The following is a 26,725-nucleotide window of genomic DNA, read 5'->3' as shown; positions in this document are numbered from 1 at the left end:
GGGGGGGGGGGGGGGGGGGCATTGGGAATTCTCAAAGATTGATTATGACATGAGGCTGTGTCATAAGCTTTACCCACGTAATTGGGACAAGGAAAAGTTCATTCGCTGAAAAAAAAAAATAATTGTCCAATCCAGTTCTTACCTAATTATGGAAACATAATAGAATTTCTTACTTCACACAAACATGCTTATGACTTAAGGGTGGGTAATGGGCTTAAAACAAGATCATTCGGGTAAGGTCAAGGTCACTCGCAGAAAAAGTGCAAAATTTGGGTTCAGTTAATATATTTCTATATGATATAAGAAAAACATTGAAAGGTCTTACTTCATACAAAAATTGCTTATGACCTTAGGGTGTGTTATGATATTGACCCAAGGGCATTTAGGCAAGGCAAGATCACTGGCAGAAAAAAGTGCAAAATCTGTGTTCCTGTTTTCCAGATATATAGACCAAATAATTGCTTGAACTCCAGAGCGCTAGCATTAAGAACGTAGAAAATGCGTAACTAATACAAATTATCGTCGATTTAATCAACGGGTACATGTATAGTCAATTTGCAAGAAAATATTAATTTGTTTGTAGTATAAATCACTCCTTTTTGGTCACTTTTGTAATTGGTTTTCGTTCCTAATGTTCGTCGTCGTGTGTCTTTGTATTACTCAATCTTTCATTTTGTTCTAACATATTTCGCCAGTTATTTTCAAATTAAGTATGTTGCATTTTTGGGAATACGGGGAACAAAAATTGTAAATTTCATGACTCTTTCCCCTTATGGACCCAAGGGGTAGGGTAACAATTTCATCGTTTTTTAAAAATGTCATAAAAAATTGATTGCATTTTAGACCAGGAACTCTTCTTCCAAAATTGTAAATCTCATGTATTCTTGAGTAGGAGTCTGATTATATGGCGTGGGTTATGTGGATTTAATATAATGTTTAACAGCCTTCTTTTTTACTTCCACATTTTTGTTAGAAAAACTGAATTCATGATTATATCGAAACTTTTACCAAAATTGTAAATTATTAATGCACTGCTATCTGATACCGAGTTCCTTGTAAATAGGATTGTGTTATGATTATTAATATAACCTTAAATATACAAATTTCATTACCTCATGGGTAGGGGGGTTTAAATCTAAGGCAGGGAAAGTTGTAATATATTTTGATGCAATTAATGTTTAAAATTCATCTGTACAACTTCTGCTTTTACAAAAAAAAAATGATTAAATTTTCACTATTCAATTTTACGCCTGCAACTTCCATATTTGTTGTTAATAGTTTACGCAGATTTAATCGGGAAGAGAATTTGAATTACTCAAGCGGATTAAATTCATTTTGATATCAAAACAAAATTTTCCTTTACAACGATGGAGCAAAGGTTTGTTTAATTTTCATTCATAAATTATATTTTTTTTTCTTCAGGTAAGCCTGTCTTAAAATCCAGTCTTTCTTGGTTGGCGCCTTCTTGTCTTCAAGAACGTCGGTCAGATCTATGTAGAGAATTGGAGCCTTTGCGTATCTGTGATCTCTTGCTTGAAGAAAGAGCAGTTGATATCGTTGATCATGACAAAATAACAGAGACTAAAGGGCGACGAAATCAGAGTCAACGTCTGATTGAAATATTGGAGGAAAACAACAATGACTGTTTCCATTATTTTTTGCACATTCTTTATGAAAAGAATTACGCTACAATTCTAAAGAAACTCGAGAGTCCCACTGTAAGAGCTGTTGATGATGGTAAGTTTAACTAATTCTTTCAAAAGCTATATTGTTTTGTTTTTTAGGGTCTTCCGTCTTCAGCGGAAGACCCTTCTATTATTCTATTGTTTCTTTTTCACTTTTTAGGGTCTTCCGTCTTCAGCGGAAGACCCTTCTATTATTGTAATGTTTCTTTTTCAGGTTTTTTTTTTTTCTTTTTCTTTTCTTTACAATTTTTGTGCAGAAGATTTCTCGGAGATGGGTGGTCCGATTTTTGTCAAATTTTCAGCATCGATCTATTATTATATAAACTTGATACGCTTTTTTTTATTTTGTAAAAATCACTTCCGGTTCGGACTTATCCGCCATTTTGTCATTTTTTAAAAAGTTCTTGTCCACGTATCTCCTCAAAAACGAGCAAAGATAGAAAGCTGAATTTTTCAGGTATGATAGAGGACATGAACGTTTAGCCTCACGAGGAAAATCATTGTCCGGAAATTCCGAGTACGGAAGCTAGCTGGGGTCAAATTATAGGACACGTTTTTGACGAAAACGTCTTGTCCACGCATCTCCTCAAAAACGTCCAAAGATAAAAAGCTGAAATTTTCAGGAATGATAGAGGACATGAACGTCTAGCCTCACGAGGAAAATCATTGTCCGGAAATTCCGAGTACGGAAGCTAGCTGGGGTCAAAATATAGGACACGTTTTTGACGAAAACGTTTTGTCCACGCATCTCCTCAAAAACGTCCAAAGATAGAAAGCTGAAATTTTCAGGAATGATAGAGGACATGATCGTCTAGCCTCCCGAGGAAAATTATTGCCCCGAAATTCCGAGTACGGAAGCTAGCCGGGGTCAAGATATAGAACACACTTTCGATGAGTTTTCATTGTCCACACATCTATTTTAAAGCGAGAAAAAGATAGAAAGCTAAAAATTTCAGGAATGATAGAGGACATGATAGTCTAGCATCACGAGAAAAATCATTGTCTGGAAATTCCGAGTAGGGAAGCTAAATTTTAAAACTCATATTAAATGTGTTATAATGACCTCAAACTAATTTTAAAACATAATATCTAAGTTGCACTTTAATTCTACGTCTAATAAAATCTTTTTCCAATTGATGGGATGAAATTTAAATTTTTTGAAAATTTTAAATTTAATTAAATCGTAATAAAATGACCTCAGACTAATTTTAAAACATAATATTTAAGTTGCACTTACAATTTTGTGTCCAATGAAATTTTTCTGGAATTAATTGGATGAAATTTAATTTTTTTTAAAAATTAAAATTTAATTAAATCGTGTTAAAATGATCTCAGACTAATTTTAAAACATGAAATCTAAGTTGCGCTTACAATTCTGCGTCTGATGACATCTTTTTCGAATTGATTGGATAAATTATAAATTTTTAAAAATTTTTAAATTTAATTAAATCTTAATAAATTGACCTGAGACTAATTTTTAAATGTAATATTGAAGTTATGCTTACAATTTTGCCTCTAATGACATCTTTCTCGAATTGATTGGATGATTTTTAAATTTTTTGAAAATTTTAAATTTAATTAAATCGTGTTTAAATGACCTCAGACTAATTTCAAAACATAATATTTAGGTTACTCTTACAATTCTGAGTGTGATGACATCTTTTTCGAATTGATTGGATGAATTTTAAATTTTTAAAAATTTTTAAACTCATTTAAATTGCATTAAAATGACCTCAGACTAATTAAAAAACATAATATCTAAGTTGCGCTTACAATTCTGCATCTGACGACATCTTTCTCGAATTAATTGAATGAATTTAAAAAATTTTAAAAATTTTAAACTCATTTAAATCGCGTTAAAATGACCTCAGCCTAATTTTAAAACATCGTATCTAAGTTGTGCTTACAATTCTGCGTCTAATGACGTTTTTGTCGAAATGATTGGACGTTTTTTAAATTTTTCAAAAATTCTAATTTCATTTCAATCGCGTAAAAATGACCTCAGACTAATTTTTAAACATAATATCTAAGTTGCACTTACAATTCTGCGTCAAATGACATCTTTGTCGAACTAATTTTTAAATTTTTAAAAAAATTTAAATTTAATTAAATTGTGTTTAAAAGACATCAGAATAATTTTCAAACATGATATCTAAGTTGCTCTTACAATTCTGCGTCTAATGACATCTTTGTCGAATTGATTGGATGATTTTTAAATTTTTTGAAAATTTTAAATTTAATTAAATCGTGTTTAAATGACATCAGACTAATTTTTTAACATAATATCTAAGTTGCGCTTTGAATTCTGCGTCCAATGACATCTTTTTCGAATTGATTGGATGAATTTAAAAATTTTTTAAAAATTTAAATTTAATTAAATTGTGTTTAAATGACATCAGAATAATTTTCAAACATGATATCTAAGTTGCGCTTACAATTCTACGTCTAATGACATCTTTGTCGAATTGATTGGATGATTTTTAATTTTTTTGAAAATTTTAAATTTAATTAAATCGTGTTAAAATGACCTTAGACTAATTTCAAAACATAATATTCAGGTGACGCTTACAATTCTGCGTCTGGTGACATCTTTTTCGAATTGATTGGATGAATTTAAAATTTTTCAAAATTTTTAAACTCATTTAAATCGCGTTAAAATTACCTCTGACTAATTTCAAAACATAATATCTAATTTGCGCTTAAAATTCTGCGTCTAATGACATCTTTTTCGAAATGATTGAATGATTTTAAAATTTTTAAAAGAAATTAAATTTAATTGAATCGTGTTTAAATGACATCAGAATAATTTTTAAACATGGTGTCTAAGTTGCACTTACAATTCTGCGTCAAATGACATCTTTGTCGAACTGATTGGATGATTTTTAAATTTTTTGAAAATTTTAAATTGAATTAAATCGTGTTTAAATGACATCAGACTAACTCTTAAACATAATATTAAGGTTGCGCTTTAAATTCTGCGTCTAAAGACATCTTTCTCGAACTGATTGGATGATTTTTAAATTTTTAAAAAAAATTAAATTTAATTAAATTGTGTTTAAAAGACATCAGAATAATTTTCAAACATGATATCTAAGTTGCTCTTACAATTCTGCGTCTAATGACATCTTTGTCGAATTGATTGGATGATTTTTAAATTTTTTGAAAATTTTAAATTTAATTAAATCGTGTTTAAATGACATCAGACTAATTTTTTAACATAATATCTAAGTTGCGCTTTGAATTCTGCGTCCAATGACATCTTTTTCGAATTGATTGGATGAATTTAAAAATTTTTTAAAAATTTAAATTTAATTAAATTGTGTTTAAATGACATCAGAATAATTTTCAAACATGATATCTAAGTTGCGCTTACAATTCTACGTCTAATGACATCTTTGTCGAATTGATTGGATGATTTTTAATTTTTTTGAAAATTTTAAATTTAATTAAATCGTGTTAAAATGACCTTAGACTAATTTCAAAACATAATATTCAGGTGACGCTTACAATTCTGCGTCTGGTGACATCTTTTTCGAATTGATTGGATGAATTTAAAATTTTTCAAAATTTTTAAACTCATTTAAATCGCGTTAAAATTACCTCTGACTAATTTCAAAACATAATATCTAATTTGCGCTTAAAATTCTGCGTCTAATGACATCTTTTTCGAAATGATTGAATGATTTTAAAATTTTTAAAAGAAATTAAATTTAATTGAATCGTGTTTAAATGACATCAGAATAATTTTTAAACATGGTGTCTAAGTTGCACTTACAATTCTGCGTCAAATGACATCTTTGTCGAACTGATTGGATGATTTTTAAATTTTTTGAAAATTTTAAATTGAATTAAATCGTGTTTAAATGACATCAGACTAACTCTTAAACATAATATTAAGGTTGCGCTTTAAATTCTGCGTCTAAAGACATCTTTCTCGAATTGATGGGATGAATTTAAATTTTTTTTTAAATTAAAATTTAATTAAATTGTGTTTAAATGACATCAGAATAATTTTCAAACATGATATCTAAGTTGCGCTTACAATTCTACGTCTAATGACATCTTTGTCGAATTGATTGGATGATTTTTAATTTTTTTAAAAATTTTAGATTTAATTAAATCGTGTTTAAATGACATCACACTAATTTCAATACATAATATCTAAGTTGCGCTTTGAATTCTGCGTCCAATGACATCTTTCTCGAATTGATTGGATGAAATAAGCGTCAAAGTTCTGAAGCGAGAGTCCGAGTAGCTCAGTCGATATAGTCGTGGACATGGCCAAGGCGACCCGGGTTCAAGCCTCGAGTGCCGCAATTTTTTTTTATACTATTTATCGCTTAAATGTACGTTTTTATCTTTGAATTGATAAGTTTGATCTAATCTATTCAAAAATCGGACGGGAGACCCACTCGTTGCTCGCAACGAGATCGAATCTAGTCTTATTATTCTTATTCTTTTTTTTTCTTCTTACCGATTTTGTGCAGGCGATTTCTCAGAGATGGCTCGCTTGATTTCAGTCAAATTTTCAGGGATGGTGCCTTGTCAACTGAAGTTTGTACCGCCGGAACAGTTTTTTAAAATTTACTTCCGGTCGGAAGTTATCGTCATTAAACGATTTTTTTAAAGTCAAATTTGTCTGCGACGTTTCTCAAAACGACTGAAGATATAGAGCTGAAATTTTTAGAGATGATAGATTTAACGTTTGTCTCGTGCACTATTGTCTAAAAAATGTCCGCCGTCACTTTTGGTCTTCTCTGGAAGGAATTTTAAAAAATTGAATTTTTCGACTTTTTTATTTTCTACTGATTTTTTTTGAAATTTTGACATCTTATAGAAACCCTCTTACTGATTTAGAATATGTAATTTGTTTTAAAATCGATCAAGGCATTCTTGAGAAATCAAGCGTCAAAGTCCTGAAGCGGGAGTCCGAGTAGCTCAGTCGATATAGTCGTGGACATGGCCCAGGCGACCCGGGTTCAAGCCCCGAGTGCCGCAAAATTTTTATCTCTACTTTTCGCTTAGATCTACGATTTTATCTTTGAATTGATAAATTTAATCTAATCTATTCAAAAATCGGACGGAAGACCCACTCGTTGCTCGCAACGAGATCGAAACTAGTTCTTCCTATCATCAAAATGCTGCATTATTTGCCCATATAGCTGAACGGTGTTACAGCCAAAATACGAAACATTTTACTTTTGTTTTCAATTGTAGAATCAGATACACATTGCAAATGGAAAATATCACGCACCGTACAAAGATTGCCAGGTAATTTCAATATCATATTGCTAAACGTTTTGTCAAGACCGATCAAATGATTCAATAATAAATTTTGATTTTAACCAGAATAAATTCACATCTAATAATATTATTCTCCAAGCATTTATTAAATTTTACTGCTAATCATATCTTTACTATTTTCAGTTGATGCAGAAAATAAACGTATTGATATAATATTGACATTTTATGAAAGTGGGTTTGAATTTTTGGAAGAATATTTAAATCAACATATAAGTCCTGATGACGCTGTTATTGGAGAGGAGGTCCTCACACATGGCCAAATGGAAATAGAAGATGTGAGACAGGGGTCTATAGTCCTTCGTTTAAGACCAATTACAGAAAAAGCGGTTCAAAATCTACTCAATGCAAAAAAAAATAACAATTTGGTGGAAATGATTTGTGCAATACTTAAACAAGTTCATATAGAAAAAATGGTAGATGAGACTACACCGATTACAGTTGGAATACAAGTTATTTATTCTCATCCAGCTTCCGATAAGCCAGGTAAGTTTCAAAATCCTCTCGATGAATATCCATGATAACCATATGCATTCTGGCATAGCTGTGCCATTCAGTCACCTTTTTTGACAATTCATTTAACATTCAATGTGACTGAAAGGCAGAGGTTCATTCTGTGAATAGGCAAAGTATTTTTGTTTTGGTATTTTTATTCATTTTATTCAACTTTAGATGATGGGATGTCAAGAACAGAGCTGATCAAAAACAGAGTGACAAATTACAGCGATGTATTTATAAACAAAATAGAGCCAAAAAGAATAAAGGACCTTTTAACAAAGTTATCAAAATCAGACTGTTTTCATAACCGAGGTTTATTTGAAGAAAAATCTAATTGTTATAAAATATTCAAACGTCTGTTGTCATTGTTTGAAAATGGAAGTTCTGATGACGTGAACAAGTTTGTTACTGCCTTAAAAGACCTTGGCTATTACGATATTTTGGAGTTGATAGAGCCTACGTATGTCCATATAAAAGCGGGTAAGTATATACATATATATATATAGAGAGAGAGAGAGAGAGAGGCAGAGAGAGAGAGCGAGAGCGAGCGAGAATGTGAGAGAGAGAAATTTTAAATTATATATATATATATATATATATATATATATATATATATATATATATATATATATATATATATATATGTTTATTGTACTTTTTTGTGTCTCAGAGAAAAGCATGCAAACATACTAAATCTTAAAAAAATTGGTCCACGAGTATACATAGAAATTTTCATTTTACTTCGTATACTTAAATATATGGTGATGCAGGATCTAAAAAAAATACTTTAAAGAATTTCGTCATTTCTTTAATTCTTAGTAACAACCATATTCTATTTTTAGTCAAATAATTGCAAAAAAATGGATGCTAGCAATAAGAAATAGAAATGGCTTTGTTTTATCAGTACAAAAAGATTAATTCATCATCACTTGATTATATCATAGCATATGTGTTAAAGCTAATTAATAATATTTTTTTTTACATCGATTGCATTTTTAAATAATCTATCATGAATCTACAATCTACATGTATATCTCTGACATATTTTATTACATTTGGATTTATCAAGACGTTTGGTGCAATGATATGCTTGATCAAATATAAAAGAGTTCACCGATCGGCATTTTATTACATGTAGAAATTGGTGACCTTAAATTAACCTCTTTTGTACAAATGTTTTGTTAAAATTTAAGTTACATTGAACTAATTAAAGACTAATAAACAGTATTAAAGACAACATTATATATACAACATTAAAAATACTTAAAAAGAACTAGCTATTAAAAATACAGAAAAAGGCATTGCATCAATGGAAACGCAGTAGTATGCATACCATGGTCGATGTAATTTCAGAAGATTTTCATATATTTTGTGTAGGTAAGACACATTATTTCATACAGTATAAGTACATATGGGATACACATGCACCATGCTCTTTGCAAGTGTATTTGTTACAACGTTAGGAACGTGTTCCTGTTAAACACATCGAAGTTATACGTTCATGTATCATGTCTCTGTAGAATTGTTTTTTTTCGATGTCATTTGCCAGATACAAAATATTTTTTTAAAACTTTTTTTACCGTGTAATTTACATACCAAATATCACCGTCATTATAGGCTGTTTTTGCAGCCATCAAGTTTCGTAGCTTCCCCCTAGCCTGTCTCTCAGTTTTTTTATTGACCCGTTCCTGTAGCTTTCCTGGGCTTCTTTCGGCAATTGTTCTATGTTATCCCTTAGTTCTTCTACATTCTCGGACCAGACACAAGGGTGATTCTGGTATGCCCGAAGAAGCATAAGTGTCTCTTCCTTTCTATAGGAACGACCTTTTTAATTTTACTGAATAAAGTTTTGCCTGTACAGAAAAGTATTGTTTAAAAGATTAAATATATCAATTTTACGTAAAATTTCAGGCTTGGATCCAATATCATTTCATTGTTTTTTCTTCAGAATTGTTATTACAGGGTGTATGTGGGGGTAAACTCCATGTATTTGTCAATAAACGATTTCAAATAAACTACCTTAATAAAGAAAATTATTGGTGTAAATGATGTTAGGTAACTGAATGCTTAAATATCATATGTGCTTCTATACTAAATTAAAGTGCTTAGGAGGAGGGGGGTGAACATTTCTATTTGTGCAGATTTAAAAGTGTGGAAGTTAAAACTCAGATCTTATAGTCTCCTTATCCTTGTATATACATGCATATTTATCTTTTTATAAATGTTAATATTAATTTTAAATTTGTAGTAAGGAAAAAACATCGTTCTAATGAGAAATATATAGAAAAAACTAAATGCTTATCTTAGACTATAGTCTCTTTAATTTAAAAATCAAATTCAAATTCGAATCATTCAGTTTTTTTGGTAAACACTTCTTTTTTCAAACACTTGTCTACTTGTTCGAATGGCCGTATACGCAAAGTCCAAGATACACGATTGTATACAAGTAAACAATGAAACCACTACATGTACAAGTAGATTTTGAGATACCGCAAGGTTTGTACTCTTACACATTTCAAATACAATAATTATTAGATGAAGATTGTGAAGAAAATACTCGCCTTTCTTCATTAGGGTCTTCCGTTTCCAACGGAAGACCCTCTTGTTATTCTTCGGTTTCTTTTTATTATTATTATTATTCTTTTTCTTTTCTTCTGACTCCTTTTTTGCTTCATAACTCAAAAGGTTTTTCACCGATTTTAATGAAATTTTCAGAGATTTTTGCAAGTTGGCGTCCCTCAAAGATGTTAAAGTTTTAAAGAGGACGTCACCTCCGTTTTGACGTGACGTCATTTTTAAAAATTTTAAAAAGTCATTTTGTCCCGGACTTTTCTCAAAAACGCTTTAAGATAGAGGCTTGAAATTTTCAATGGTTATGATTTGGTCGATTTACCTCTGTAATAAGGCTCGAAATGAAAATCTGACACTTCCGGTCGAAACCGGAAGTGAAACAAATTTTTCGAAAAAATGAATTTTCTGATCAAATCAAAAATGAATATGTGTTTTGTAGAGCTTATTAAGCTGAATCTAATACTGAAAGCCGTTTTAAAATCGGACGATGCATTACAGAGATATCGGGGTTTAAAAATTGATTTTTCCGGAAATTTTGACTCCGCGTCCTTGGTTTAAAAAATAGCTTTATGTTCAAAGTAATATTAACTCGTACCAAAAATAATTGTTAAGTCGTACTTGAACACATTCGGATTTTTTTTGTTAAGTCGTTCTTGAAATCAGAAAGGTTTTTGTTAAGTCATACTTAAAATCATTCGGATTTTGTTAAGTCGTACCAGGAATAATTCGATTTTTTCATCTTTTTATTTTTGTTACTCTTGTTATTGGTTTAAGAGCTTTGCTTCTTACAGGAACTTCCAGCTTTTCTTTTGACATTAACGGAAGACCCACTCGTTGCTTTGCAACGAGCTTTGCTCTAGTTCTTTTTCCAACTGCAAATAGTCTTTACTTTCACATGAAAACCGTTTTTAAAAATCGCTGTCTACGGAAGCAAGTTATTGAACCGTGATATTTAAATGCCCCATCCCTCTTTCTTTACTCTCTCTCTCTCTCTCCTCTCTGTCTCTTCCCCATCTCTCATTCCATCTTTCCCTCTACCCCCTCTCTCCCTTCTTTGTCCCTCCTCCTCTCAGTATCACTCCCTTCATGCCTTTCTCTCAATCCCTTCTGTCTTTCTCCACTTGCGCTCTCTTTCTTTTTCCTCCCTCTCTTTCTCTCCCCCCCCCTCTTTTACTCCCTCCCTTTCTCTCTCCCTATCTCTTCCCTTCTCTCTACAGATATATATTTCCTCCTCCTCTTTCTGTCCGACTTTCCCCCTCACTCCTATTAGTCTCTTTACATCCCTATCTTTATCTCTGTTTCTCCACTTGTTCTCCCTTTTTTTCTTCCTCTCTTTTCTTATCCTCTTTCTTTCCTTCTTTCACTACCTCTCTCTTACACACTCTTCCAACTCTCTTCTTTTCCCTCTCCACCTCTCTCTCTAAAGATCTTTACCCCCCTCTATTTTTGTCTGTATCTCCCCTTATCTCTTCAAAGTATCTTCCCCTCCCTGGCTTTCTCTCTTTTTCCTCACTCCCTCCCTCCTCCCTCTGTTCCTCTCTCCTTCTTCTCCATCACTCTCTCCCTTTGTAACTGTCCCCCTTTTTCATAATGGGACAGCTAAATCCCACGGTGTCTTAAAGTCTCAAAAGTTAATTCTTTAAAGTTATAATATGCAATCTAGGTTAAGTCGCAAACAAGTTTCAAGAACCAGCCTGGTCACTGCGCGAATATAAGTTTTTGTTTAAAGTGCTTCCACTATAAATGAAAACTTTTATTCAAAATATTTATTTAGTGTTATATGTAATCTTTAGATTTGAATGCTGATTTGGCTCTGTTGGCTTTTATTTCTACACCCCTTCCCAGTGACGACGATTTCCTGCAATTGCTTAGTGAGTTTGTTAATGCAACCCCAATTGAACTTTGCAGCATTCGCCGACGGCTCGGTGACCCCGGATACCCATGGTTAGGGAGAGATGTTTTTCGCCTTTTTGCTCGGCATCCTTATGAATTTTATGAGGCCACTGGAGAATCTCTTGAATCTCTGCTGCTGGAAATGGTCGGGACATAAGTCAAAGATGGACCCTAAATCGTTACAGCCATATATTATCACCAATAAACAGAGTAATGCTTTTCATGTTATGACTTTGGTCATACCCATGTTATACCATCTTATCCCTGCTCTTTGACGTTTCTCTTGCTACCATACTATTAGGCTCTCAAATTGACTCTTTACTACCCATTTTCAACAACACCTATGTGTGCAATATTAAATGGCCGTCGGAATCGGAGTGGGGAAACATGAGGGGTATTTGGGAGGATCTACCCGACGCTGTTGGGGTCATTGATGGGACATCTCATCACATATACATGCCTCAAACTGAGCCAGTGGCCCTTATTACAGTGGGCACATACATTACACTGCATCTACACCATTGTTATCACAGATAATTCAAACACACTCTGCTTCATACGAAGTGGATTTTTAGGTCACCATCCAAATTTTGAAACTTTTACCAGCTATAGGCAGAATTCAAGAGCTGCCTTTTCCAAACGAGTGCGTTATTCTTGGAGACAAAATATTTCCAAACAGACATCCTTTTGCTACGCCATACACTCGTGCAGAGATAAACAGACGACCTGAACACCAACAAAGGCAGTGTAGAAAAATAAACACAAACATTAATAAACATAGAGTTATTGTAGAACATGTCATAAGAGAAATTAAATTGTACCGCGCTATTGGCACTCTGTGGAGACATCTGAGGCACAAAATAAGACAAACGGTGAACATCTGTGCTGCATGTGCTTTGAGAAGAAAACATGTGTTGAATATTTGATTAAACATGATAAAACCTACCAGATTTTAAAGCGTTTATTATAAGTACATAGAAACATTACGATAATAATAGTTCTTCAACACCGGGAGTATAGTTGCAAATTTTTGTTTTAAAAATGTGACTTGGTTTAATGTTGCTAAGATATTGAATAAGATATTTGGCATCATTTTTTTCTATGTTATACACATTTAATATGTAAATAATAAGCAATAAAACTTTTGAGATTGAAATTTCCACTTTGAATTCTATTGTTTATTTAAATAAGTAAAAAAATTGATACTTTTTCCAGCATTGTGCACATTCCCGACTTCATGACCCTTTTGCACTCAGTCTAAAGGAATGCGGGCTGTTTTGATATAATGTCTAAGAAGTTCGAACTTGTATACTTTTAAAATGAATAGATTTCTTTAGAAATACATTTACCCCCCCCCCCCCCTCCCATAAAACAGTGTAATCAGATTTCTCATTTTGAGCCCTTAGTGCTATTTATAGCAACAGGCAATGCACCCTTTAAGTTTATCACGAGATGTATGATCATATGTATGAATTCTGAACATATATAGAATGTACTCGATTTTGCTCTCAAAATTTGAAGGAAACCTAGCTACTTGACCATTTAGCATGTTTTTCTCTGAGACAAGCTCTTTAAAAATAGTATATGAATTTTACAAATGTTCATTGTCCTGTCTTCTTATAACAGAAAGAATAAGAAAAATGATATTTTCCAACTTTGGAAGTATCTTGGATGAAATGCAGATGACATTAGCAATGGAAACTTTATCAGAGTGCATTGGAAATGTTGACGAAATTAAACAAAATATAATGCAAGTACAAAACACACGCAGACAAAGGATGTTCAGTTTTCTTCGGTTCATCCTGCAGAACGACCACAATGTAGTTGCATTCGAGCAAATGTTAGAAAGAAATGGATTAGAAGACATCCTAAAAGAAGTTGAAGGAGAGGATACGGCTTCTCGAGAAATCGGTATGTCATTTAAAAAATACCACTTTCCAAAAGCATATATAGTTTCATTTACACGTACTGCATGCAATTTTATATAAAGTACCCCAAAATAGCTGTTTGAAAAAAAAAATGTTTGAACTCGAGAGATGTCAACTATTATTAGTGAATTCGAATACCACCTGGTCACGACAACCCTCGACTAAACTTTTCTTCGTAGATTGCATGTCATAAGATAATAAAATACAAAACATATTTAAATAACTTGAGAAAAGCAATTAAATATACAATATAACATACCTGTAACATGGAGGCCAATGAATATTGATTATAGTCCCCTGAAGTAAATTTGACATCCCCGATTTCAATACACGTATTAGAGTTAAAAAATATACTAATTCACTTTTTTAGGGGGGGGGGGTGAAATATCATATTAGTTAACATACATAGTTAATCAATTTCAGACACAATTATGTTGTAATTACATAACTTACTTAACTTTAATATTTTTTTATCCAAATCATATGCGAGTTACATGTAGTTCATTTTGAAAGCTATAGCATAATCAGTAAGACTAAAGCGAATTCCATATGCGAACAATTGTTATTTTTTGGGTAAAAATTTGATCTCCGAAACAAGTGATTCAGTTTTAAAACATGTGTCAGTCAGACTCGTGATCTGGAGTTCAGAAGCCCGATACCTTATCCCTTATCACTATGATACAGTTATATCTAAATTAATCGATTGATACAATTTAAAAAAAAACAAAAACAAAAACGTCATTATGTGACAGAGGGTCACTTAATTTTTGTATGCCGTTGGTTAATGAAGTACAGTTTCTCGGTTGAAGAAACAATGAAATGCAACGATACCTTTGCCTGCGAACGCTTAATTACTGGGGTGAAAATCAAATTATCGAATGACATATTCATATTCTTTTTACCGGCACACGTAAATAGGCTTGAAAAGTCATTGATATTCGAAATCTACTTTAAGTCAAGAGTTAGTCGTTTTTTTGATGGCTGTGAAATTAAAAAAAAATCACCAATGTTATAGGACTGAACAATGCAAAATTTTGCATTGAAATTTTCACAACTTATATTTAAAAAATAATATGTTAAAATGTGACAATAAGAAAAATCAAACTAGGGTGCACAACTAGATATGCAGGCCTATTGTATTCTAGAGTTTTGTACAATTCTGCTAAGCCATCTCTGAGACACAAGTTCAGAGCGGGAATTAAGAAAAAGATGAATAATTCATGTAAAAATATCCGTTCCAAAACAATAGGTCTCATAATTACATTTGGGAGAATTAATAATAAATGACTGCCGTCACGAGAAAAGGCCCCTTAAGGTCAAAATTTCACAAACTTACTTTTTTGTCAATTCCGATTAGGCAGCTTTTTCTGAATACAAATATACAAAGATATCCAAGATCTTGTGTCTTTTAAGCATTTTGTGACAATTCTAGTAAGACAGGTTAACACGACTTTGCCGTAGCTGGTCGAAAACGCCACGAGGTCACGAACGTCAAATTTTGTTTTGCATTAATTTTTTTCTTCTATCCCCCTTTAATATCGTCTTTAATTTGTTTGAAGTAGAATTATAGTTATCCAGGTAATCCAGATACACTTCCGATAAAGCCAAATGCAACCCCCCACCCCCTGGAAATAAGATAAATAAATGGATATTTAAAGAAAACAAATATCAACTTCTCCCCAGCCTTAAAATACATCAAAGTTATTTAAGCTGCAGAGAGGCAAATTCGCAAACATGTTACAAACAAAATTAAAGGTTGTCTTATTCGATTCCTATGTTTCAACAATTTTGGAGCATACACGAGTTTCTTTTCAAAAAGAGATATATTTACTCTTTTTGGTCAACCTTTTGCACGAAATTTTTTTTTGCAAATCTACTTATATTACTTTTTAACTATTTTATAGTTCTAAAGCAAGTTTAAAATCAATAACTATTTTTGAAACTCGGAAGGCATATGGTGTTGATTTTTTTTCCGGATTTCGCCTCTCTTTTTTACGTTATAAATACTTTATTCTTATGAAATTACCGGTAAAAAAACGGCTTTGACTGGCTCACTAAAAAGTTCCAAATACAAAAATGTGGCGAAAAGATTTTAACAAAAATGGCATCTTATATTGAAAGATTTAAGTTCATATCCACTTAGTATAATTCCCTCTATTTCTCACGAAAATTGATTGTAATTTACAGCTGTATAGAAACTGAAAGGACTGAAATCTTCTCGGTCCAGTTTTAACCATGCAGTTTATAGATCGGTCGAAATCTTCAGCAACCTATAAGAAATATCACGGATTGCACGAAATTATCATGATGATGCCAAACTCAAATTCCCATATAAGACGCTTTGGCTACAGCTTTTATCTAACGTACCGGTGTACATTAACAATAATTAAGTGACTTTTGCTTACTTATTGCGACCAATTCAATTCATTGATTTATTAAAAGACAGATGTAGATATAAGCAATAAAATGCTTTATTCGGTGATACATGCGAGCTATATAGAAAGCCACATTACAGAACGCGGGTTACGTTAATTTTGTCGGTATTGATCGCTACCTTTTTTTATGTTTATTGTTTAAACATACTCGTACACCCCTAATTAGGTGTATCAAATACGATAGACCAACAAAATATAACACACACACCCCCCCCCCCCCAAAAAAAAAAAGTAGGGAATCTACAATTCTATTTAATTGTATTTTTGTGATGCGATTTTTATGAACCATAATCGTTGAAATAATTAATTATAAACATTATTTACATTTTTTTTTTCAAAATGCGAGATTGCATGTAACTTTCAATAAGACCTCTGCATTTATGTCCATTTTTTTTTACACTAATCGATAGTACACTGCCGATATACATATCTTATATTCAGTGGGTAGTAACAGTTTTACATGTTGACTTAATTTAATTTTCTTATCATCGATGTTACACGATGAATGAAGAAATCTCTCTCTCTCTCTCTCTCTCTCTCTCTCTCTCTCTCTCTCTCTCTTACTTATAATTCATCCGGTTATTAAACAAAATAAAGATAATGAACCAAAAATGCATGATTTAACTTAATAATCGGTTTAATATTGAATACAAATATCGACCGAGCTACTATCAATTTAAAAAAATTCAATTGCACAAGAACATAAAATATGTTGCGCTCAAATACAGGTTTTTTTCATTCGTACAGGCAGATATAATTTTATTTTGTTTCCTTAAAGGCACTTTACATAAAAATGTCACTAAGTATCACATTTGTCCATGAAATCAAATGCGATATACAAGTATCAGAGTTGATTTTTTGAATCCGTGAGTTACATGCGTTTTAATTGTTAAATAATTTCAAAATTAGTTCACAAATTCTTTAGTAATAGAATTATGCGAGAGTGTATTTTGTATGTTTGTCGTAACACTATAATTGAGGCATAGCCGCTTCTCTCGTGCTCCCTCTGACTTATTTAAGAAGTGGTATAGAATCGTCTCCCGTGAGGTGACTATTTAAACAAAATCTTTTGAAATATTTCACTTGTATTGTTTCACAGTAATTACAGTGCAGATAACTGTTCGATTTGAAAAATACTGCTCTGCATCGATTCGGTATGTATTAGCCTTCAACCCCTCTTATCAACAACGAGTATGTAGTGTAGTTTTTGTTACTTTAATAAATCATAAATGTATTGCTAATGCAAATTAAAGTTGCACAATTTTACTCAGAATACTTTATAAATCATCATCGTAAATCAACGATCAGTCACATTCAATCATACGCAATAAGTACTATAGTAAGCGTTTGCGAGGCGGGCCTTTGGTTTCCAACGATGATTTATAAAAAAAAGAAGTGATATCCCAATTAGAGCACATACATGTATAAATAAATCACACACTAGAATGGAAAATGTGGTGTTCAAGTTTCATAGCTGTGGCAAAAGCAGCATTTTTATAATATTTCAGCATCAACCTGTGTACAATATTACGCGTTCGAAAAGTGTAGATATTGACGTTACATGTGTAAATTTCATTTACTAAATGTTTTTTTTTTAAATCAACATGTAATATTTGATTGAAAAATATTAATCTCGGTATTAAAACAAGGCCAGACTCAAGATATTTAAAAAGCACAACACAGACGCAGAAAAAAAGAAAGAGCAAAAGGAAAAACTGCGTTTACAATGCCGCTACTTTGACGTCGTTTTCTTAGCATTGTGACGTCAAAGGGTCCTTTTCTCATGACGGCAGTCATTACTATTAAATAGGAAAAGGATCATCTAACATCCAAAATTTCAAGATAATTGACAATTTCTGTTTCTAAGGGAGTCAGGATGACCCCTTATGGTCATGACGTACATAAAATAAAGATCTGATGCACCATGACCAAAGTAGGAATAATATCTTTGGATCAAGATGGAAATCTCAATGGTTTTTATGGTATTTGATAAGGAAAAGCACCCCCTCCCCCTGGAAAATTGTCTGTATCCGAGCATGTATTCCTCCTCAAACTATAGATAAAATGAAATTAAAAAAACTTGCATTTATTTATGCTTAAAATGAAAATAACCTTACATTTCCACTTTTCTTCATTGTCAAATGATCCATTAAAATAAAAATATAATTTGGGGTCTAAAAAGTTTTATAAACTGGTAAAAAATGTTATTCTTAAAAAAAATCACATTACACCTTGCATAATTGACAAATGATCTATTGAAATATGATCAGTAGTCATATTTCTACATTGGGATCAATACCGTAACTAATATACATCGACAAGTTAAAACAAGATATCTGTGAGCCAATGCTCACTAGTGATACCCCCGCTCTGATGTGAATATGCAAAATAAGCAAAGTCAACATTTAACAGAAAGCTGGCATCCGATTGGTACAGAAATATATCCCACAATATGGCATGCCTAAACAAATAGTGTGTTAAAATTTCAAGCATCTGCGATATATAGCTGCTGAGAAATCTTTGAGGAAAATTTGTTTGAAAATTTTGGCTAAAATAAACAAAGTCGTCATTTAACAGGAAGTTGACGTCCGATTGGTACAAAAATTTATCCCACGATATGGCATGCCTTAACAAACACTGTGAAAAAATTTCAAGCATCTGCAATAAATAACTGCTGAGAAATCTTTGACGAAAATTTGTTTGAAATTGTTGGCAGAAAAAAAACAAAGTCATTATTTAACAGGAAGTTGACGTCCGATTGATACAAAAATATATCCCACAATATGGCATGCCAAAACAAATAGTGTGTTAAAATTTCAAGCATCTGCTATAAACAGTTGCTGAGAATTCTTTGACGGAAATTTGTTTGAAAAATTTTGCTAAAAATAAACAAAGTCGTCATTTAACAGGAAGTTGACACCCGATTGGTACAGAAATATATCCCACGATATGGCATGCCTATACAAATATTGTGTAAAAATTTCAAGCATCTGCGATAAATAGTTGCTGAAAAATCTTTGACGAAAATTTGTTTGAAAATTTTGGTTAAAAAATAAGCAAAATCACATTAAACAGGAAGTTGACGTCCGATTGAGACAAAAATATATCCCACAAAATGGTATGCCTAAACAGATAGTGTGTTCAAATTTCAAGCATCTGCGATAAACAATTGCTGAGAATTCTTTGACGAAAATTTGTTTGAAAATTTTGGTTAAAAAATAAGCAAAGTCGTCATTTAACAGGAAGTTGACGTCTGATTGGTACAAAAATATATCCCACGATATGGCATGCCTTAACAAACACTGTGTTAAAATTTCAAGCATCTGCAATAAATAATTGCTGAGATAAATGCGACAGAAATTTTTGTTACGGACGGACAGACAGACGGACAGACGGACGGACGGATGGACAGACAGACAGACAGACACACAAGGGTAAAACAGTATACCCCCTCTCCTTCGGAGCGGGGGTATAATTAATGACAATAAATGATTCAAATTATAAATGTTTATACTTCACATACCCCCCCCCCCCCCCTCTTTCCCTTAAATTAAATCTGGTTCCAAATATTCAGTCTTTTTACATTCTTACATATGTACAATAGCAAATTGTTAATCATTTCTTGAATGTCTTTCTCTCCTAATAATGGGGGGGGGGGGGGTTAGCGTCGTATATAACTTCAATTTCACTCCTCATTTCCTTTTTTTTCATCACAATATCTTACATACTCCCAAAAAACTGGGCGGGGGGGGGGAGGGTGCAACATGATAATTAAATTTTTGATATGTAAATTTTCAACAACAAAAATTGCTCCGGGAAAAAGTGGGGAGAGGGGGGTTAACACATACATGTATGTATACGCCAGGTGAATCCATCAAATCGAAGAGCTGGGTAAAACTAGTACACGCTATCTAGACCTGTAGACCTGTGTTGTGTACCTAACTTCAGACAAAGATCAGTTATTTGTAACATGCATGTTTTTTATGACCTCTTCTTCAAAACCCCTTGCACTATTTTATTAGATAAATAACAGCTTTAAGGTGGTGCAGGACACCTGCATATTGTGATGTATACGTTCTATTGAAATAAACAATAAAGTATAAATATAATAGTTTCCCCCCAAATAATGTTATCTTACTTTGAAGCGCAGTGGGTTAAAGCAATTACATGTCTGTAGGGACATTGGAGTCCAAGGTGTATTTTTGGTCATTTTACTATCGATATAAATACATTTTCATTGGGGGGGGGGGGGACCCCTCACTCAAACACCTTTTCTAAATCCGTGCACATGATTATGTATATGTAGGCACACAGAAGCAAATCTAAAGCCGGCAACTGCCGCAGAGAGGGGGCATATTTTAATGTTGTATGTAATAATTATATAGACCATTATACTTTCTATGACATGAAATATTAAGGTTATTGATTAACTTAAAATTCACGTGCAAACAGTTCAACACCAAATTGGACATTAAGTGCTGCTTATTATTATCATATAGGAAGGGATCACATCCTTCAGTTATTCAAATTATAATTTTTAAATGTATTACCGGAACTTGCATGTGGCCTTAACTTTTATTTAAAATGGTACTTAACAGTGTTATTTAGGGGCAAACACTTGGTGCAGGTATTACTGTCTAAAGACAGCATCTAGTTTTTCTTTATATAAAAACATCAATATAGTGAATACCTCTACTGTTTACAGAAGTTGATGTAACTGAGGATCCAGTTCCAGTACCGGCAGAAGGAATTTTGTTTGAATCTATCATAACTTTGTCTTACACTGGTAAGTTATTTAAGTTAAAGAAATTGTTAATACTTTGCGAGTTTAAACAAATGTTAATCTTTATAAAGAAATATTGCATATAAACTAGAGACGAGCTCGTTGCAAGCAACGATTAGGTTTTCCGTCGTAGCTGCGTCATACTTGTGCCGTATTACAAAAAATTGATACTGACCATAGTACAATATTAGATGTGTAAACACTGAGAAACAAAGTATTATATTTCTGTGACCGCGTAGATTTTACGGTGATAGAGAATTCGTCTGGATATGCATCGGTCGTGTGCAGTACAAACCGGGTGAGGGAATGTTTGCGTAAAGTGTATAAGGTAAAAGGTTGGGGCGCGCTGTGGGCCGTAAGCTAAAACGAAGGGTAGGTTTGCCGTATTCCCGAAGGTCCACCAGTATACAGTTCCAGAGAAATAAACAGGCAATTGATGCAGAATTCCACATTATTGGACGAGACGTAACGATGGCAACATTATAACAATTTAACAGACAGACATGTTACAAACAAGTCGGATACGGCCAGAAGTGGCCTCCGGACTCAAGACTCTGGGAGAGTCGGACGTGGCCGTGGCTGGCCGCCGTATTCCAGACTGCGCATTGACAATTGTACATAACTATTTATAAGAATTTTAACAATGAGTATAAATTGCAATTGACAGGTAATGATATAAGTAAGCTGAGTGAAAGGTTCACAGATATAAATATTAAATAAACTCAATGAGTCTTTGATGTCCAAGAAATTAAAATCTGATAATTGCACAATGTTGTTTTAAGAGATTAACAGTCCTTGAGACATGACACTCTGTCTCTTTGAAATCACATATAAAGTCTGAAATAAAAAAAAGTAACTATGTAAGAAATAAACTGTGAGAAATATTACGAAACAGATGTTGAATTTTACAAGTAAAGTAAAAAAAAAATGTAATTGAACAGTGCATTTTGCACGATGATACTACATGTTTATAAGAAAATACAGCTCTTAACACGTTGTCTCTAGTTTGATTCGCCGCATTTTATTCACAGAGTGGAACTGTGGTTATGCCCGGTACGAAGGTAAAAAGACCATTGGCAAACGTTTTACACGCATTTTTATCGAACGCAAGCGCCAATGAATATCTTAGTATATATGCGGAGATCCTGGAAATTTTACAAGGGGCTTTGAAGAATAATTTTGTATTTCGAGGAGGGGGGACATGCGCGGATCAGAAAATTTTTCCGGGGTGGGGGTTTAAAAGTCAAACGGTTATTTGAGTTTGCCAAGGGATGTCCGAGGCATATTTGGTAAGTTTATAATGTACACGTAATTGAAAGAAATTTCGCTGGGGGGGGGGGGGGTCTGGAACCCTTCCCCTTCTAGATCCGCGCACGGAGAAGACCGATGCCGGTAATTTTACTGTAATTTTAACCATTTTTATTTAATTTTTCATGTTCATAATTATCAGAAAACCAATATTACCTTTCAAAGCAGTTAACACTTAAAACTTAAGATACGAACCATTTAGTCTCGGTGAGTATTGCGTCCGCGTACGAAAATAATGGCAATTTTCAAGAAATTCGGATGGACGATCTGTGTCCTAGGTCGTCCATCCGATTCTCTTTCTGACTAAAAGCTACAGACCTGCAGTTAGAGATTGTCAAACTCTTATTGATTATGTCAATTTGTTTGTCTCAAAGAATTATTTTTTAAATCAATAAAGTTTTACCTTAAAAAAAGAAAGAAATCGGGCACAATTTTCAATGTTAGCTTTATACAATTTTATGGTCTAATAAAATTTCAAGAAATCTTCATTGCTTTATCCGAAATATTGCATGAAAAAAAATTTTAAATTACAAAAGGATATTCAAAATGAACTTGGATTAACCGCTAACAAACAGGCATAAAGAAAGACTAAGAACCAATTTCTTCTCTTTTTTTTTTTACATTAAAAGAAATTCAAAAATAAATCAAAATATATTTTTTCTTTGTATGCGTTAATGAAAATGTAGATCAGCAAGGGGTTCTTTTTCGTGCAAGCACCTACTTAACAGATTGTTACAAGGGGTCTACAACGATGATAAATATCGAAAAGGCAATATTAATTGTGGGTGAAGGATGAATGTGTAGTTTGTTTTTTAAGTTTATTTTTGATACATGTAATTATATTTATCTGGATCGGTTATGTTTGTTAGTTTGTTTTGTTTATTAAAGAGGGGAATAAAGAAATGAGTAATTTCCAAGCACGTAGCATCGTTTTTGAAAGTCGGGGGGGGGGGGCAAACTCATCCAACAAATCTTGACAAGCAAAAAAAGATTTTTTTTTTGAATTTTCCAAAATTTTCAAAATTTTACTCATAATTTCATGATTTTCATACCATTTATTTTACATGCAACCAAAATGGGGGGGGGGGCAACTCCATGATAATTCAATTTTTTATGTAAAATAAAAATAGTTGCTTCGAAAAAAAGTGGGGAGAGGACATCTTTATGTCATATAACATGTGAAACTGATTTCATTCCACCCACAAGCTTGAAATAATGAAATAATTTTAATGAAAACAATATAAATAGACGTCATAAATCCCATATCAAACGACATATTACCACTTGGTTCTGCGCGTCTTTTTAATGAATTTATAAACAGCGACAAATTCTAAAATGTATTTTTAAAGGTAATGTTATCTGCAAGTCTGTAGACCTTGTATGAAAAATTTCGGATGGTAGTCAATTTTTCCGGGATACAGACCGAGCGGTACATATATGCAGCTAAGGTAACTAAGAATGATTCCAATAAAATACTTTGTTGAGTAATGCAAGCTTTTAAGAAAGCAATACTTATATTTGTTTAAAATATAACACCCAAATACTTCGTCTTACATACGCTATTTGTAGAACAAGCAGAACCAGTATCAGTCTGACCGGCCTCACCATATACATTGTTGGAATTTTATTGTCCTAGCATTGCATTGCTCTGCATGTACACAATTTCTTTTTAAAATTAAACACTTAAAGTGTTCATCTATATGGCTACACATAACGTACACACGTGATTCAAAATAACCCAGACGAAAAACGGTAAAGAATTCAGTCATTGAGTCTACGTTTTATAGAACTTGTAAGAAAACACATTGCGGCTCTGAATGTTTGTTGATATGTCAATCTATCAATATACAGTTTGTTAATTATTTTCGATTGCTAAGGCTACAGCGTATTTGATGAACATTGAACAACATTTTTTCCATGCCTCTTTTTTCCATGGAAGATAGCGAATACAAGTATAAAGCATTTATAAAATTTATTTAATTACCTCTTTAGAATTGTGTATGGAATAAATAATTTATAAGTTACTGCTGAAGGTTGTTTGGTATTTTCGTTTGTAGATGTTTTGCAAGAAAAAAACCTGAAACGCGGGGCAAGTCATAATTAATATCCCTAATAACCGTAACTTAAAACTAGCGGCTTTGGATTCAAATGTTATCGTATACGAATATTTTTTAAACCAAGGACGCGGAATCAAAATTTCCGGAAAAATCAATTTTTAAACCCCTATATCTCTGTAATGCATCGTTAGATTTTAAAACAGTTTTCGGTCTTTGATTCAGCCTAATCAGCTCTACAAAACACATATTCATTTTTGATTCGATCAGAAAATTCATTTTTTCGAAAAATTTGTTTCACTTCCAGTTTCGACCGGAAGTGACAGATTTTCATTTCCAGCCTTATTACAGAGATAAATCGACCAAATCATAACCATTGAAAATTTCAAGCCTCTATCTTAAAGCGTTTTTGAAAAAAGTCCGGGACAAAATGACTTCTTAAAATTTTTAAAAATGACGTCACGTCAAAACGAAGGTGACGTTGTCCTTAAAACGTTAACATTCTTGAGGGACGCCAACTTGCAAAACCGTCTGAAAATTTCATCAAAATCGGTTAAAAACCTTTTGAGTTATGAAGCAAAAAAGGAGTCAGAAGAAAAGAAAAAGAATAATAATAATAACTAGAGCAAAGCTCGTTGCAAAGCAACGAGTGGGTCTTCCGTTAATGTCGGATGTAAAGCTGGAAGTTCCTGTAAGAAGCAGAGCTCCTAAACCAATAACAAGAGTAACTAAAATAAAAAGATGAAAACAATCGAATTATTCCTGGTACGACTTAACAATATCCAAATCATTTTAAGTACGACTTAACAAAACCCTTTCTGATTTTTAGAACGACTTAACAAAAAAAATCCAAATGTGTTTAAGTATGACTTAGCAATTATTTTTGGTACGAGTTAATTTCACTTTAAACAAAACGCTATTTTTTAAACCAAGGACGCGGAATCAAAATTTCCGGAAAAATCAATTTTTAAACCCCGATATCTCTGTAATGCATCGTCCGATTTAAAAACGGATTTCAGTTTTGAACTCAGCATGAAAATTACTGTAAGATACGTAAAATTTTTAAAATTGAAAAACATGAAAATTCAAAAAAATTGGTTTTGCTTCCGGTTTCGACCGGAAGTGTCAGAATTGAGTCTCCAGCCTTATGTCATAGGTAAAACGATAGTTTTACCTTCTCTGTAAATCTCATAGCTTTATCTTAAATCAAAAATGAGAAAAGCTCCGGACAAAATCACTTTTTAAAACGTGAAAAACGTCAATATCTGACGAAATTGATGACGTCATCAAATAATTTGTTCATATCATAGAGATCTTTTTGATACACATTACACCTGTAAATTTCAAAACAATCGATGCAAGTGTTTTTGAAATATTTGAGTTGGAAAAAATAAAAAGAACTAGAGCAAAGCTCGTTGCAAAGCAACGAGTGGGTCTTCCGTTAATGTCTGAAGTAAAGCTGGAAGTTCCTGTAAGAAGCAGAGCTTTTAAACCAATAACAAAAGTAACTAAAATAAAAAGATGAAAAAATCGAATTATTCCTGGTACGACTTAACAAAATACGAATGATTTTAATTACGACTTAACAAAAACCTTTCCGATTTTAAGAACGACTTAACAAAAAAAATCCGAATTTGTTCAAGTACGACTTAACAACTATTTTTGGTACGAGTTAATTTAACTTTTAACTTTATGCTATTTTTTAAACCAATAGCGTGGAATCAAAATTTCCGGAAAAATCAATTTTTAAACCCCAATATCTCTGTAATGAATCATCCGATTTAAACAGTTTTCAGTGTTAAATTCAGCTTATTTAGCTCTACAAAATACATATACGTTTTTTATTTGATCAAAAAATTCAAATTTTCGAAAAATTTGATTTACTTCCGGTTTTGACCGAAAGTGACGGATTTTCATTTTCAGCCTTATTACAGAGGTAAAACGATCAATATATAAGCTCTAAAAATTTCAACTTTCTATCTTGAATCGTTTTTGAAAAAAGCGGCGGACAAAATGACTTTTTTAAAATTTTAAAAATGACGTAACGTAAAAACGGAAGTGACGTTGCTAAAGAAACTTTAACATCTTTGAGCCATTATAATTTCACATTATCTCTAAAAGTTTCATAAAAATCGGTCAAAAACTTTTTGAGTTATGCAGCCGAAAAGAAGTCAGAAAAAAAAAGAAAAAGTATAATAACTAGAGCAAAGCTCGTTGCAAAGCAACGAGTGGGTCTTCCGTTAATGTCGGAAGTAAAGCTGGAAGTTCC

The 26,725-nt window shown here is 32.5% G+C and overlaps 1 protein-coding gene across 1 annotated transcript in view; it reads left to right on the top strand.

Moving 5' to 3' along the window:
* Nucleotides 1-7,115: 7,115 nt before the first annotated feature.
* Nucleotides 7,116-26,725, top strand: part of LOC136275872 (uncharacterized) — a 33,584-nt gene continuing 13,974 nt past the window's right edge. The window contains exons 1-4 of the mRNA XM_066086003.1: nt 7,116-7,472; nt 7,659-7,964; nt 13,575-13,859; nt 21,017-21,097. Coding sequence (XP_065942075.1) covers nt 7,250-7,472; nt 7,659-7,964; nt 13,575-13,859; nt 21,017-21,097 — 895 coding nt within the window. The 5' untranslated portion in view covers nt 7,116-7,249. The remainder of the gene's footprint in view (nt 7,473-7,658; nt 7,965-13,574; nt 13,860-21,016; nt 21,098-26,725) is intronic.

The sequence above is a fragment of the Magallana gigas genome, chromosome 1 (genome assembly GCF_963853765.1).
Source record: "Magallana gigas chromosome 1, xbMagGiga1.1, whole genome shotgun sequence".
In the NCBI taxonomy this organism is placed as follows: domain Eukaryota; kingdom Metazoa; phylum Mollusca; class Bivalvia; order Ostreida; family Ostreidae; genus Magallana; species Magallana gigas.
This window is presented reverse-complemented; position numbering and strand designations above follow the sequence as displayed.